At 41.3% G+C, this 13512-nt stretch overlaps 1 protein-coding gene across 3 annotated transcripts in view; it reads right to left on the bottom strand.

Moving 5' to 3' along the window:
- Nucleotides 1-13512, bottom strand: part of LOC147035343 (cytohesin-2-like) — a 135674-nt gene that overhangs the window by 108126 nt on the left and 14036 nt on the right. Inside the window, exon 1 of one of the 3 annotated variants that reach the window (XM_085896986.1) lies at nucleotides 12917-12956. The exons of the other annotated variants lie outside the window; for them this stretch is intronic. Coding sequence (XP_085753112.1) covers nucleotides 12917-12926 — 10 coding nt within the window. The 5' untranslated portion in view covers nucleotides 12927-12956. Of the gene's footprint in view, nucleotides 1-12916; nucleotides 12957-13512 lie in introns of those variants that run through there. 3 annotated transcript variants of the gene reach the window in all.

Genomic DNA, 13512 nt, shown 5'->3' with positions numbered 1-13512 from the left:
CCACACCAACGAGCCACAATATTGTGCGATAGCACAGATGGAAAAATTGAGGGCTAGGCCCAAACATGAAGAAGTGCCAATACACAGGACGACAGGTGCATTGGTTGCACAGAACCACTGTAGGTGGGGGGTAATGATAAAAGGAGAAATGAGGTTTATGACATGAAGAGAAAGTATGGATGCCCCCCCCCCTCCTCTTGGGACCATTTTTGCATGTCTGCGGCCACTGGAATAAAAGATCAGTGTAATCGATTTTTTGCATGGACCCAATGTGCCTCAAATTTGTAGTGATGGGGCAAGCACACCCCCCCCCTCACCCAATCAGGCTAGTCCGCCGGCAAGCCTTGTGGTGCTACACCACCTCACAATGTTTTCAGTGTTTTGATTTTCCTCCCGTGAGATAGGATAGTTCAAGAGATGCGTGTGCCCGGGAGGGACAGATTAGAAAGCAGGGGACTAAACCCTCTAAACTTTAGAGGGTCAGGAGCCAGGTTAGAGATAGTTGAAAGGGATTAAAGGGGGTAGGGCTAGTGTAGAGGGATTATTGGGCAGATAGGTTAGGGCCAAAACTCTCCACCTCATCTGCTGCCTCCACCGTTCCTGCCCCCAATGACAGCAATGCGTACACCATAGAGAGGCCGGCCAGCAACACCTGCCGGTCCGGTGTGCCTTTCCATTTTCCTGTGTTTGCTTTGCCATGTCTTGATGTGCCTTGCCCGACTCCCTTGTTATACCCCTCCTCCCCCCCAAACCCCCAGGACTACTCACGAAGCTCATTCTTGATGGGACGACCCTGCATGTGGCTCATCATATATGTGGACCATTGGCAAATTGTGGCCACGCTGACCTGATGTCGAACACTTGTGAAGGACATTCTGAAGACCAGCGTGGATTGTATATCGTTTGAACGCACCTATTCATATGTGTTTCGATAAGGAATTTAATATGGAGTACAAGTTACGTGCCCAGAATAAATGTGTAGGAGTGGTTACACAATTTATTCATTTTCATAATTTTTCTTCATGGAAGGCATGTATGAAAACTTTTCCGATGCAAACAAATGTCACACTCAGGGATCCGATAGGTCAGGTAATCATATTAAAGGGTCTAAATCCGACATGCACTGGAGCCAGCAGACTGTGGACGAGTCTATTAGAGGAGGGGGTAGTGTTGCGGTTTTTGATGACCCCAGAGTTGCCAACAATATTCTCAATCACCCTTCCTCGTCTCGTTTCCCAAAGTGGATGAGGCACCTATATGTGTAGTTAAACATGCTAAGATGACTGGCAAAGTGGTCTGATGTGCTCAAGTGGTAAGGTCTTTCTCTTGTAAAGTGTTCTGCTTGTAAATACGTATCCTTTTGATTGTTATAAACTTTTCAAACTGCCCGATCATGTTTTCTCCATTGGTTAGACTTTCGTGCGTTCTAGAGACAGGTAGTTGTGCCCCCAATTTGCCAGAAAGATATAGCAGAGTAAGACAGATGCTGGACCCTGCCTAAATGAAGCATTCCAGATGTTGGCCAAGGTTGCCGAGCAACCCATCGTGTCACATAGTTGGCTGCGGCTTGTTGGCTTCAGGGTCACCAACTGGGAAGTCGGTCTCTGAACTGCACTTGCGACCAAGCGATCCCCCAACTTGTAACAATAGCATTAATACATGTTCTTAAAAGACAAAAAAGTCAAAATTTTGCTCAAAAGTTTCTTGCACTCCAAATGGGAGAAAAAAACTGCCATTTGTGAAAAAAACCGTTTCACTCGAAATGCACAGCATGACAAAGGCATTATTATATTAACAAGCCGGTAGGCGACATGGCTGCTCGCTCTCGATGGAAAGCTGGCTGACGCGACTCGCCGATATTCATGTACATGCTATCAATCAATTTAGCACAATAAATATGATTATCACAGCCCTCTTAGTTTGCGCCCAGAAACCAGCCTTGTGAAATTTCAGGCATGTTTCCAAAGAGACTCTAACAAATGGCAGCCCTGGTAATTCCATTTATCGATTCGCTAAAGATTTTATTCTTTTTTTATATGATGCTGCATGACATTCATTCTTCTTGGGCACAAAAAAAACAGGTCCCTCGGAGGTCCAGTTTCGGAGGTATTGATTTTTTTGTACAGTCCACAATAAGTGTACGATGTACGATAAAGTATTTTAGCTGTTGCTAAGCAACGGAGGTGTGCATAGCAACCATTCATTTTTGTGTACATGCAAGCCACATTGTACACATTTCACCCAAGTCTCATCAAAATCAGACTCTTTCTCTTAGAGATATTCGCAATTAACCGTTTCTGAAATGTTCGACATGGACTCGCCCAAAATCTATCTCCTCCTACAAATATTTTTTGTTAGGGCTGCAAATTGGCATGAAGGGAGTGAGATATATTGTGCACAGACCTCTAAGCTTCAATTTTTGGATTTTTTTTTTGATTTTTTGACCACTTTACAGGGCCGTTGCTATGCCGTTGCTAGGGCCCGGGGTCCCATATTCGAAAGCACACGATTCCCAGAAATATTGGTCCTTCCTACCAAATTTCATTGGAATCGGTTGAGTGGTTTAGCCACTAGGCTTGACCAAAGTTTCACGAACAGACAGACAGATGGAAATGTCCAGAATAAGGGCGCTCTAAGAGCAGCCAATAATGCAGGGTTAGCAGAAAAAGCAAATTAAAGAGACATTTTCACAACTGGAATAGCACTTGGTGGAGCACATACCTCAGCCAGGCTCAACAGTTTACATTTTGTATCCTACCGATAGGCCCTATCTGGATTCGGACCTGAATCAAAATCTAATCAGCTTGTTCTCATCACCGAACCAACGCATTGACACTTTTTGTCATGACCCATCCATACCTTTTTGAAATATCATGCTATATATCGTTTTTGCCACTAATCTCTCCATGGTGAAGAATTACTTTGAATTAAAAACAAATTAGTGTCCAGATCCAAACCAAAATCGAATCAATTAGACCTCGTCACACACCCAACCTGTCCACCAAGTTGTCTGAATCCCTCCATAACTTTTTGAGATGTCCTGCTCGCAAACACAGACAAACTGGGGTGAAAACATAACCTCCATCCACCATCGGTGGCAGAGATAATTAGGCGATTGATGAAAACGACACAAATGTTCACAAGAAGAAAAATAAATGAATTTTTAAAAAACCTACTCGTCATACTGTTCCAAAAGCTCAATTGGAGTGCAGGCCCTTCTTTGGAGAGGGAAGGCAGCCGTTTCCTTTGCGAAAACTCTCGTGAACTTCAAATATTCGTAACACGCAAAGGCAGTGTTTTGAGAAAGCCATTTTTATCTGGTATCTTTAAAGTGCATAACTCGAGTCTCAATTTTGGTCTCCCCTCACCAACCTCCAAACAAACTAACAATTCGCATTTCTTCATGTACTGCCAACTGGTGGAAATAACCAAATCATGCTTGCAAAGTTCAAATAAAAGCTGCCAAGTGGGTAGCTAACTGCATAGCATTGAAAATTGGCACATTCAATGCTGAGTCAACCAACATGCCCACGATGGGGTGTGCCCAAAATGAAATGCCTCAGCACATACCAGCTCCTCTATTCACAGCAATGTTTGTTATCTGCAGCAGCTTCGACTTGATGTAAACAATCTGAACCGCAAATCAAAGCAACTTCAAGCACGAGATTCTAGCTGCATCAACGTTCGATAACACATGAACCCGGGGTGGGGACGGTGGGATTTGCAAATGAATAAATAAACCTTAACCTAAAATGTTCTTTGTTTTTTTTAATTCAAACATGGAATTGATTGAGGGAATGGCAGCACTTCCACCATGGGTGTGGGCCAGTTGGTGCAGAATCGTGCTGGGTGGCTCATTGCTCCAGAAACCCGAGCAGCAATTTGCCATTCTCCCGATGCCATCAGTTCACATTCCAACAAGCAGTGCCACACCAAGGGGCTCGTCTTTACTCTCTAAGACTCCCTCCCGAGGCACACTCATCTTTACTCTCAACATCCTGTTCTCGCTTCACTTCCTCTCTGACCAATAGCACCAACGCCCACACTGGGTGAACCAGGCCTAACCAACTTTATGAGGACACAGAGCAGGGTTTGAATGGGAAGGGGAGGTGAGGGAAGATTGTAATCACAAAAAGAAAGCGGGGAAGCCAGATTAACGCAGGCTTGCGGGAACAATGTGCAACTATGAAATCACTGACACATGGCCTCATACTCATGACTATAAAGCCCGACCCCACAAACGTAGAGCCGACAGCACAAATACAAACAGTTAAGATTTCCATTACACCTGCACACCACCAGGGGCCTTCCCTTCCAACCATTCCCACATCATGCCTGTAACATCACGCTAGCCGACAAAGGGCTCAGCATACAGGGGTGCACTCTCATGCGGGAAAATGCAAACTCGCTTCAATTAATCGCACCCCGAAAGGGAGAGGGATAAGAGACCATTGCAATGTCTGTGTCTGTCTCCAATATGTTTTCGCTTTTAAAATGGTTCTCTGCAACGGCTTGCCCGATTGATGAGAAACTTCAAGCGTCAGAGGGATTCCCCATGGAGAATATTTTATTGCTAACTCTGATGTCAAAGGTCATATGGTATGGCAGCCATATTTGATTAAAGGGGAAAAAAAATTGGGCATAATTTTCTCCAAAACCACTCATCAAAAAAATTGAAACTTGGCACACAACTCCTCATGGGATATATAGGGTGATTAGATGATGATGATGATGTCATCGGTTAAGTGGTATTGTAGCTCTACTTGAACGAATTTAAATCTTTACCCGAAACTTCTTATATCTGATCTATCACCTGATGTGAGTGAAGAATTAAATTTATGACGTTCATAACCCATGCCAAGAAACTGTGACATAATGCGGTACATGGATGATATGGGTATACGTCACAGAATAGCAGTTGGCTATAATAGTAGCATGTTCAGTTCATGGAATTTCTGTTCAGAATGAATGGGTGAGGCGAGACAATGTGCTCTCGTTATACATACGGAATGTATTACAATTATATACATTGACTGAACAAACTGCATATTTAATTCCATAACGTGACACCGTGAGGCAAACGATAAAACTCAAATTCCTCAAATCCTACTTTTCCACAATTCTATTCATATTTTTGAACACAGTAACATTCTCGCATTGTCAAAAGTTGAGATTACAAATCACATTCAATTTCCTGCACGTCCAATATCATCAAACCACACCTGCCTTTTATATAACACTGCTTCCTGCCAAACTCAATCAAACTACCGAGCTTTTGGGGATTTTTTTTTTTTTTTTTGTGCAACGTAATTTTATCAGTCCTCAACATGTACATTCAGTGGTGTTGAACAATGAAAAGAAAATGAAAGAAAAACTGTAAATACCAAAAGGTCAAACAGTGAGAATTCTTGTTTGCTTGCTTGTTTGGTTAAACTTTAAAGCAACAACTGCTTTGGTTTTGAACAATCTTGTTGCAAAAGCGTTAGAATTTATTTTTTGAACATTTCAACTATTAATCTTTGCTTTCGTCAAACTTTAATGACAACGGAGCTTTTGCAACACAAGACATGCTTCCTTACTTTGAGCGCTGCAAAACAAAACCGAGCTGGGGTCCAATCGGACAAACAATCTGTCTTGCCAAATGTTTTTTTTTTTCCGATTTGATGCGAGTCAAATAGATTTTTACCTCTGCAACTGAAGGTGGACGTAGGATATGTTTTCCACCCATGTCTGGCTGTGTGTGAGCAGAATAACTTTAAACGTGATGGGCGTATTCAGATGAAACTTGGTGGATAGGTTGAGTGTTTGACAAGGAGAAATTGATTAGATTTTGGTGAAGGTCCGGATGTTCGATTTATTTATTTTAAAGTGATTCTTCACCATTGAGAGATCGGGCCAAAATAATATATAGCACGATATCTCAAACAGTTGCGGATGGATTATGACAAAACTTTGTGGTTGAGTAAGGTAGGTGACAAGAACAAGCTGATTAGACTTTGGTTAAGGTCTGGATGCATATCCAACCTACCAGTGGGATACAAAACGTGAACTGTTCAGCCTGGTGGAGGTATGCGCTCTCTCGATTACCGTTCTAGTTTTTAAATGTACAACAAGTTATGAGAAAATAAACTTGTCCATCTCTGCCATAGCAACATCAAAGAATATTCGGAAAGCAACACGACATAGACATACACATACACAAAAACATAGTGCCTATAGGAAGTCGACACCAACTTTCAAAATTTTCACCTTTTATCGACTTGTAGCCTGGAATTAAATTTCATTAAATCAGACTTTTCCCACCTTTATTTACATATCATAATCCACAACTTCCAAGTGAAAAACAAATTCAACAAATTTCAGAAAATCAATTCAAAATACAATAACTAGAATTTATCTTGGTTGGATAAGTGTCCACTCTATTTATAACAGCAATTGTAAATGAGCTCAGGTGTAACCAATCATCTTAAAAATCACACCAAGTTAGTTGCCCTCTTCCGGTGTTAAATTGTGGCGATTCTGATTATTTCAGAATAAAATCAGCTCTTCCTGGAGGTTTCCTCTGCTGGGAAGCACATTTTACAGCAAAGGCTATAAACCATAAGCACCAAGGACCTTTCAAACGACCTCTGGAATAAAGTTGTGGAAAGGCACAGATCAGGGGATGGGCATAAAAATATGTCAAAGGCCTTGAATATCCCTTGGAGTACAGTTAAGACAATCAAGAAGTGGAAAGCATATGGTACCAACAAGACCCTGTCTAGATCAGGCCGTCCCTCCAAACTGGATGACGAAGCAAGGAGGAGACTGATCAGAGAGGCCACCAAGAGGCTAATGGCAACTTTGAAAGAGCTACAGGCCTTTATGGCAAAGATGGGTCACTGTGTGCACGTGGCAACAATATCCCAAGTACTCAACAAGTCTGGCCTGTACGGTAGGTTGGAAATAAGGAAGACACCACTAAAAAAAGCCCACCTTGAGTCCCATTTGAGGTATGCAAAAAACCACTCCGGAGATTCGGAAGCCATGTGATTTCTGAAGCCAAAAAGTTTTGTGGTCTGATGAAACCAAGATGGAACTTTTTGTCCTAAATGCAAAACATTATGTTTGGCGCAAACCCAACACATCACATCACCCAAACAACACCATCCCACCTGTGAAGCATGGTGGTGGCAGCATCATGTTATGGGGATGTTTCTCATCAGCAGGGACTGGACACTTGTCAGGACAGAAGGGAAAATAGATGGAGCAAAATACAGAAAAATCCGAGAGGAAAACCTGCTGCACTCTGCAAGAAAGCTGAAATTGGGACGGAAGCTCACCTTTCAGCATGACAACGAGCCGAAGCACACAAGCTTTGAAAGTTAGTGGGAGGAAACTTGACTGAGCTTGAACAGTTTTGTGCAGAAGAATGGGAAAATATTGCCCAATCAAGGTGTGCAAGGTTGGTAGAGATCTATCCCAACAGACTCTCAGCTGGAATTGCTGTTAACGATGCTTCCACCAAATATCAACTCACAGGGGTGAACACTTTTCCAACCAAGATATTCCAGTTTTGTATTTTTAATTAATTTTCCGAAATTTGTAGAATTTGCTTTTCACTTGGAAGTTGTGAGTTACGATGTGTAAATAAAAGAGGGAAAAGTCTGATTTGACGAAATTTAATTCCAGGTTAAAAGGCAACAAAAGGTGAACATTTTGAAAAGCGGGGTGTAGACTTTCTATCGGCACTGTGCATATTCTTACAGCACATTACACTACACCCACCCAAACAATGGCCTCTTCATTACATTCCGTGAGTTCGCACCTCGCTCACCAAACCTTACCACTTCGACCACAAACGCCTCCCGCACAAGGGAAAAATATTCCCACACCCCCTCGTACCACTGCATCGCTATATTCCGCCACTCGATAGAGAAGAGTACTGCATGACTGGGGTTGTCCTTGGCACCACGCGATGCTTGGCCAAGCAACAGACGTTTATAGCTCGACCACATCTCGCCGGGGACGTTCTCGGTGAGCACGCGGAAATGATACAACCCTCATCCAGTCGCTAGACTACGGCAAGACAGGGGCAAAGAGGGGTCGCAAGAAGAGCGATCCGGGCATTTGGTACGGGGCCCGGGTGTGCATTTTGGCTCATGGGGGGAGAGGGGGGCGTGGGTGGCAGGGAAAGCACATTGCTATTTGACATTCAGACTGCACTCGGAGAAGGTTCAGGGCCAGAGTGCGACTCAGGGAACATGCCCTATGTTGAGTCAGGAGCTCCGACCCATGCCAAAACAGATGAGCAACTGACAGTTTCCGGTCCTGGAGCCTGGCAGGGCATGGCTAGGGCCGCTCCGGCCCAATAGAGAAGCAGGATTTGAGTCACAGCGCGTCACTTTGGGTCATCACCCCACCCTTCGCCCGGGGCTTATAAAAGGGGGAGTGAAGAAAATGCAGTTACCGACTGGTTTCACCCTTATTAGGGCATCAAAAGCGCAACATAGCAAGTTTCCATCCACTTGTGACTGAAACCTTATTATATGGTTATATTGCAACTATGTGGCGAAGGGAGAGATAATGTTCCTGTGTGGCATGTGGGACTTATCACTCCCAGGGCATGCAGTAAGCGTTGTATGGTACACAATTCTGGTGCTCACACCAATCATATAATAATTACATATCAATCAATCATATCATGTGAATCCTTCCTGAGCAACCACTTGAGAGAAATATCGACTCCAAAGGAAAAACAGCTCATCATGGGTTTGTAGTTTTTCTGGTCTCAAGCATATGAAATTTTAAGGTGTCTCATGGTTCCTTCTTTAAACTCAAGGTGTAACAACGAGGAAGCAATGACAGTTGCTTGCAAATTATACCTGGATTTATATTATTGCCTTTGGTGGATGATAAAATCAGTTTCGATTACATCAATAAGCAGTTGAATACATCATGATCATCAAATCTGATAATTATCAGTTTTTTTAAAAAGTATCACTTTGGGTTCAGTTAAACACGGTGTACAAACACATTTTCTCACGATTTCAGAAATTCAAGAGCCATTATATTTGTTGTTCTCAAATTCAATACGGGTGCGAATCTGACAAAAATAGCCACGGGTGCAATTGTCAACCTCATCATGCAAGTTGAGACTCATATGATATGTAAATGACAAGGTGGAACTGAATACTTAATGACAGCTCAAAAACAAATTACAACATACGAGGACATTCAATCAAGTAAACCCAGTTCCCTACAACACAAATTCTGAGGGTAGTTAGTGGAACATCTGAAGAAGTCCAATAACTTTCGCCATCACACATCCTTACAATAGGTTTTGACAATGGTTTTTCGATATCAAATACAAGATTCGAGGTCAATATCAAGGCAAATGCCAAAGATACAACAGCACGTCCCTCTTGCACATCAACAATAACAGATTAATAACAGCAGACTGAATGGAGAATAGAACCGACAGCAAAATCAACAGTGATCGTAAACCAGTGTCAGGAGAGGAAACTGTAAAAAGTGAGAGACATTTAAAGATACCAGAGATTGGGTGAAGCAGCAATTAATTATCATCATCATAATCATCAGAGAGAAGGAAAGAGATATGGTGGCATTGTGGTTAGATCGTTGCTCAAGAGTCTGGTAGGTCGGTGGTCTGATTCTGACCCTTGACCAAGTCGCACCAAAGACTAAATGTACCATCAGAGAAAGGGAAACCCCCGCCATTGAAAAATAATTGAAATCAGATAAGCGGTTTTCCATTTATTACAAAACATTTTTTTCAAAATGGCCACCCCAGTCGGCCATCTTGGATCCGACCACGCCCAAAATCAATGGGGTTCTTCCTTTTCAGGTGGTACATGTGTGACTCAAATTTCATATCGATATGGTGAAAAAACATTTTTTTCAAGATGGCCACCCCAGTCGGCCATCTTGGATCCGGCCACGCCAAAAATCAATAGGGTTTTTCCTTTTCAGGTGGTAGATGCGTGACCCAAATTTCAAATCGATATGGCGAACAGTTTATGAGTCATCGCACTCACAGCTATAAATGTTGACGCCCAGTCAGCCGGACGGACGACCCGGGTGACAACAACATCCCCCTTCTGCCACGCGGCGGGGGATAAAAATGGTACGTGCTGCTTCCTTGCTCAACATTCAACAATTTGAGGATCAAACTTTGGGCTTGCATCCCACGGTGAATGTGGGAAGAGATTTATCTTTAATCACCCCACTGACTGTGAAGAGAAAAGTGGTCAGAAGATGGGTTTGTCGGTACCCAGTGTGCCCTGGGATTTGTCACTCATCATCCCACCACCCCCCAGAGACAGTGGTGGGATTTGTCTCGTCAGGTCCGTGTGTTATCTGATGTATTTCTTTGCATGCGTCATTTGTGACAAGGAGATCTGAGAGTGATCATGTGATTATAGAGATTGTTAAAGAGGACTTTGCATTTAGAGGTAAGGGCAAGAAACATACCACGACCATAAAGTTGTCTTACTTGAGGAATATACCAGTTATAGGATGTGAAAAGAAGACAAAGGAATGCAGAAAGCAGTTTGTGACAGAGCAGACAGAATTTAACTCCAGGACCAAATCCATCTTTAAAGAGAGACAACAATAAGAGGCAGTGTCAGAGACAATGAACCAGGTAAAGAGGTTAGGACAACACACAACTAGATATTTATCCTTCAAATGATGGAAACGGGTCAATTTGGTCTCCTAAAATGGGTGTTTATTTCCACGCACGCGCATAGCAAAAAGCAGGGTTAAGCAATTGGCTCATGTCCATCTGTCCGTCCTCCTCAGTCCCAATCGCAAATGCATAGCGAGGAGTGAGGTAATGTTTTGTACCCTATCTGCCTGCGTGGCAGTTAAACAACATTGAAAATAATTCCAAACAGAAAACTCACTGTTTTTAAGGATGTTATAAAGGACACAAACAACAGTTACAAATAAATAATATAACACTTCAGATAGGGTGGTATTAGACAGTGCGTCAACAGCAGTCAATGATGAAATTTGTATATTTATTCGACTTTTACAATCTTTATTTTATTCAAAGTCAATTATATACTTGAACACTGTAGAGTACAAATCACCAGTCATAATACTTCGAAGAACCTCCACTTTAGCAGTACTTGGATATGTTAAATAGCGTGGTTATAAGAGTGATGTACAAGACTGCTTTAGTAGTGCTAAACTTCCAGAATTTTTTCAACGATCTTTGAAGTTATTTTGTTAAAATTGAAGTATAAATATACTATCCGACCCCAACATTCACGGTCCCTCTATTCGGGAGTGACAAAATGTGACCAGCTTCGACATTCGGGCTTTCACGTGTTTTTTATCATTTCAGGACTGGTCTCCTATATCCACCTGCTGCTGATATCAAGTCAGGCTAAGCGCATGTAAGTGGTTACCACTCTGTTTCAAAAATGTCAAAAAATAAAGTTTGTTCCATTGCCTTCTCACTACATTTTCCTGAAAGTGCAAGTCTAACTGAGTTCAGAACAAAAAAAAACGTATAGCTTAATTGTGTGTAATATATATATATATATATATATATATATATATATATATATATATATATATATATATATATATATATATATATATATATATATATCGAAATATGATACTTTGAAGGGGTACCTATTCTGATGGTTTTGTGAGTTTTCAATGAAATTACCTAATTTTTCTTTTTTTGCAAAATAAATGAAGGTCATAGTATGTAACTTATTCTGGCAATTAATCTAATAATCAAAATACCAATTTCTGGGATTATTAAGCAATAATACATACATTTTTTTTTTATTACTGCTCTATTCAGTCACTGCCAGAGGCTGAAAAGCACTAAAAGAGAGAAGATTTATCGAACAAATTCTTGGACGTAAATTTTCAATTCAATCAATTCTGGGAGTAACAAAAAGCTCTCTAAATTCTCCAAAACTGTTTTAACTGCCTTCTAAATTAATAAAACATATTTTTAATACAGTACCTGGAAAAATATTTCAAAATATTTTTAAGAAAATTAATTTTTTAATCAAATTCAAAAAAGTGTGGCGTGCAGTCAGACAAAAATGCAAAATTACTCTAAAACAAAGCCATGCATGTTTTCAATATTTTTATACGATTATATCTATATCACTGTGCCCCATTTGTAAATAAATTTTAGTGAAAATAATCTGATGCACAGAAGAAAAAAAGCATTTTTTTTTTAAAACGTGATGTGCAGTCGGACATTTGGGTTGGAAAGTTCGGTCAAGCCGCTGTAATTAAGTATCCACCCGGATCATCTCAATTTTTTTTTTTTTTTTTTACATCGATTATATTGGTGATAAGTTGAATAATTTAAGACACATAAATATGAGTTACTGATAAAGTCATTTTGTTAGGGGATTTCATAGTCCCAGGCTCTGAAAGGGCAATAAAACAAGAAAAAATAAAAATATGCCAGAATGTGCATATATCATGCGAATCCACCACTGACCGACACAAATGCTGATTTTCTCAGACGGTGGGTGACAACCTTTTGATTCGATCAGAAATTTCATATGGAATGTTTTAATAGTTGTATTTTTGCATGGTTTAATATCTGTCATATTTTAAGGTGAAACAAGAAAAAAGGCCAATACAGGGCATGCATATTCAATAAAAATCCTGTAGATTCAGTAATATACATCATAGACCCATGAACCTACATATTTAAGGTCCTATAGAACACTGTCTGTGCAATTAACCAAATTTCATGACCAGTAGCAGTCTTTGTGACTTTCAAAAATGCCACTCAAGTCAGGGTATGCCCTAAAATAGGGGTGGAAACCACTTACATGCGCTTCGCCTTCAGCCTGGGAATTCTTCCACAGGAAACTACTCTCTCATGCACAGAATGACCCCATCTCATCTTCAATTATCTTACCCATGCTCATGCTCTTGGTTCTCTGAATCTTGTGGTGAGGCTGTTGCTTGAAAACTTGCATCCTCATTCTGGAAGGCAAATCCGACCGAAGGCAACGTCAGATCATTCCACAAAGCCCAGAACAAGTGTGTCAACTCTCAGGAGAGCCATAAAATAAACATCTGTCCAATCTCAAGAATGAGCTTTCAAACTTGTCTCCCTCCTCTAAAACCTGGTGGCGTCTTGTGAAGTCGGTCTCTGGTGTATGCTCCCTTTCTATCCCTTTTCTCACTTCAAATGGCATCACAGCCGACTCCGCTCGTGAGAAGACTGAATTCCTCAATTCTGTGTTTGCTTCAAAATAGTGTGTCCCTACCCCCTCCCTCTCTGCACCAATCCTTCCAAGTCATACCCAATTGCTCCTGAAAAGGGCAAAAAGTCTGACAACACTTGACTCTGACTCTACAACTGAACCAGACAGCATCAGCTCAAGTGTCCTAAAAATCTGCTCTGCTGCTCTTGCGGTTTTCACCGTGATTTACCATAGGTCATCTTCCATCTGCTTGGAAATCAGCCAACATCACAGCATTACATTAAAAAGTGCAAAAATAGATCCC

The sequence above is a fragment of the Eptatretus burgeri genome, chromosome 1, assembly GCF_056783735.1.
Source record: "Eptatretus burgeri isolate ZD-2024b chromosome 1, Ebu_testis_v1, whole genome shotgun sequence".
Lineage (NCBI taxonomy): Eukaryota > Metazoa > Chordata > Myxini > Myxiniformes > Myxinidae > Eptatretus > Eptatretus burgeri.
The sequence above is the reverse complement of the archived record's forward strand: the minus strand, read 5'-3'. Positions and strand labels throughout refer to the sequence as shown.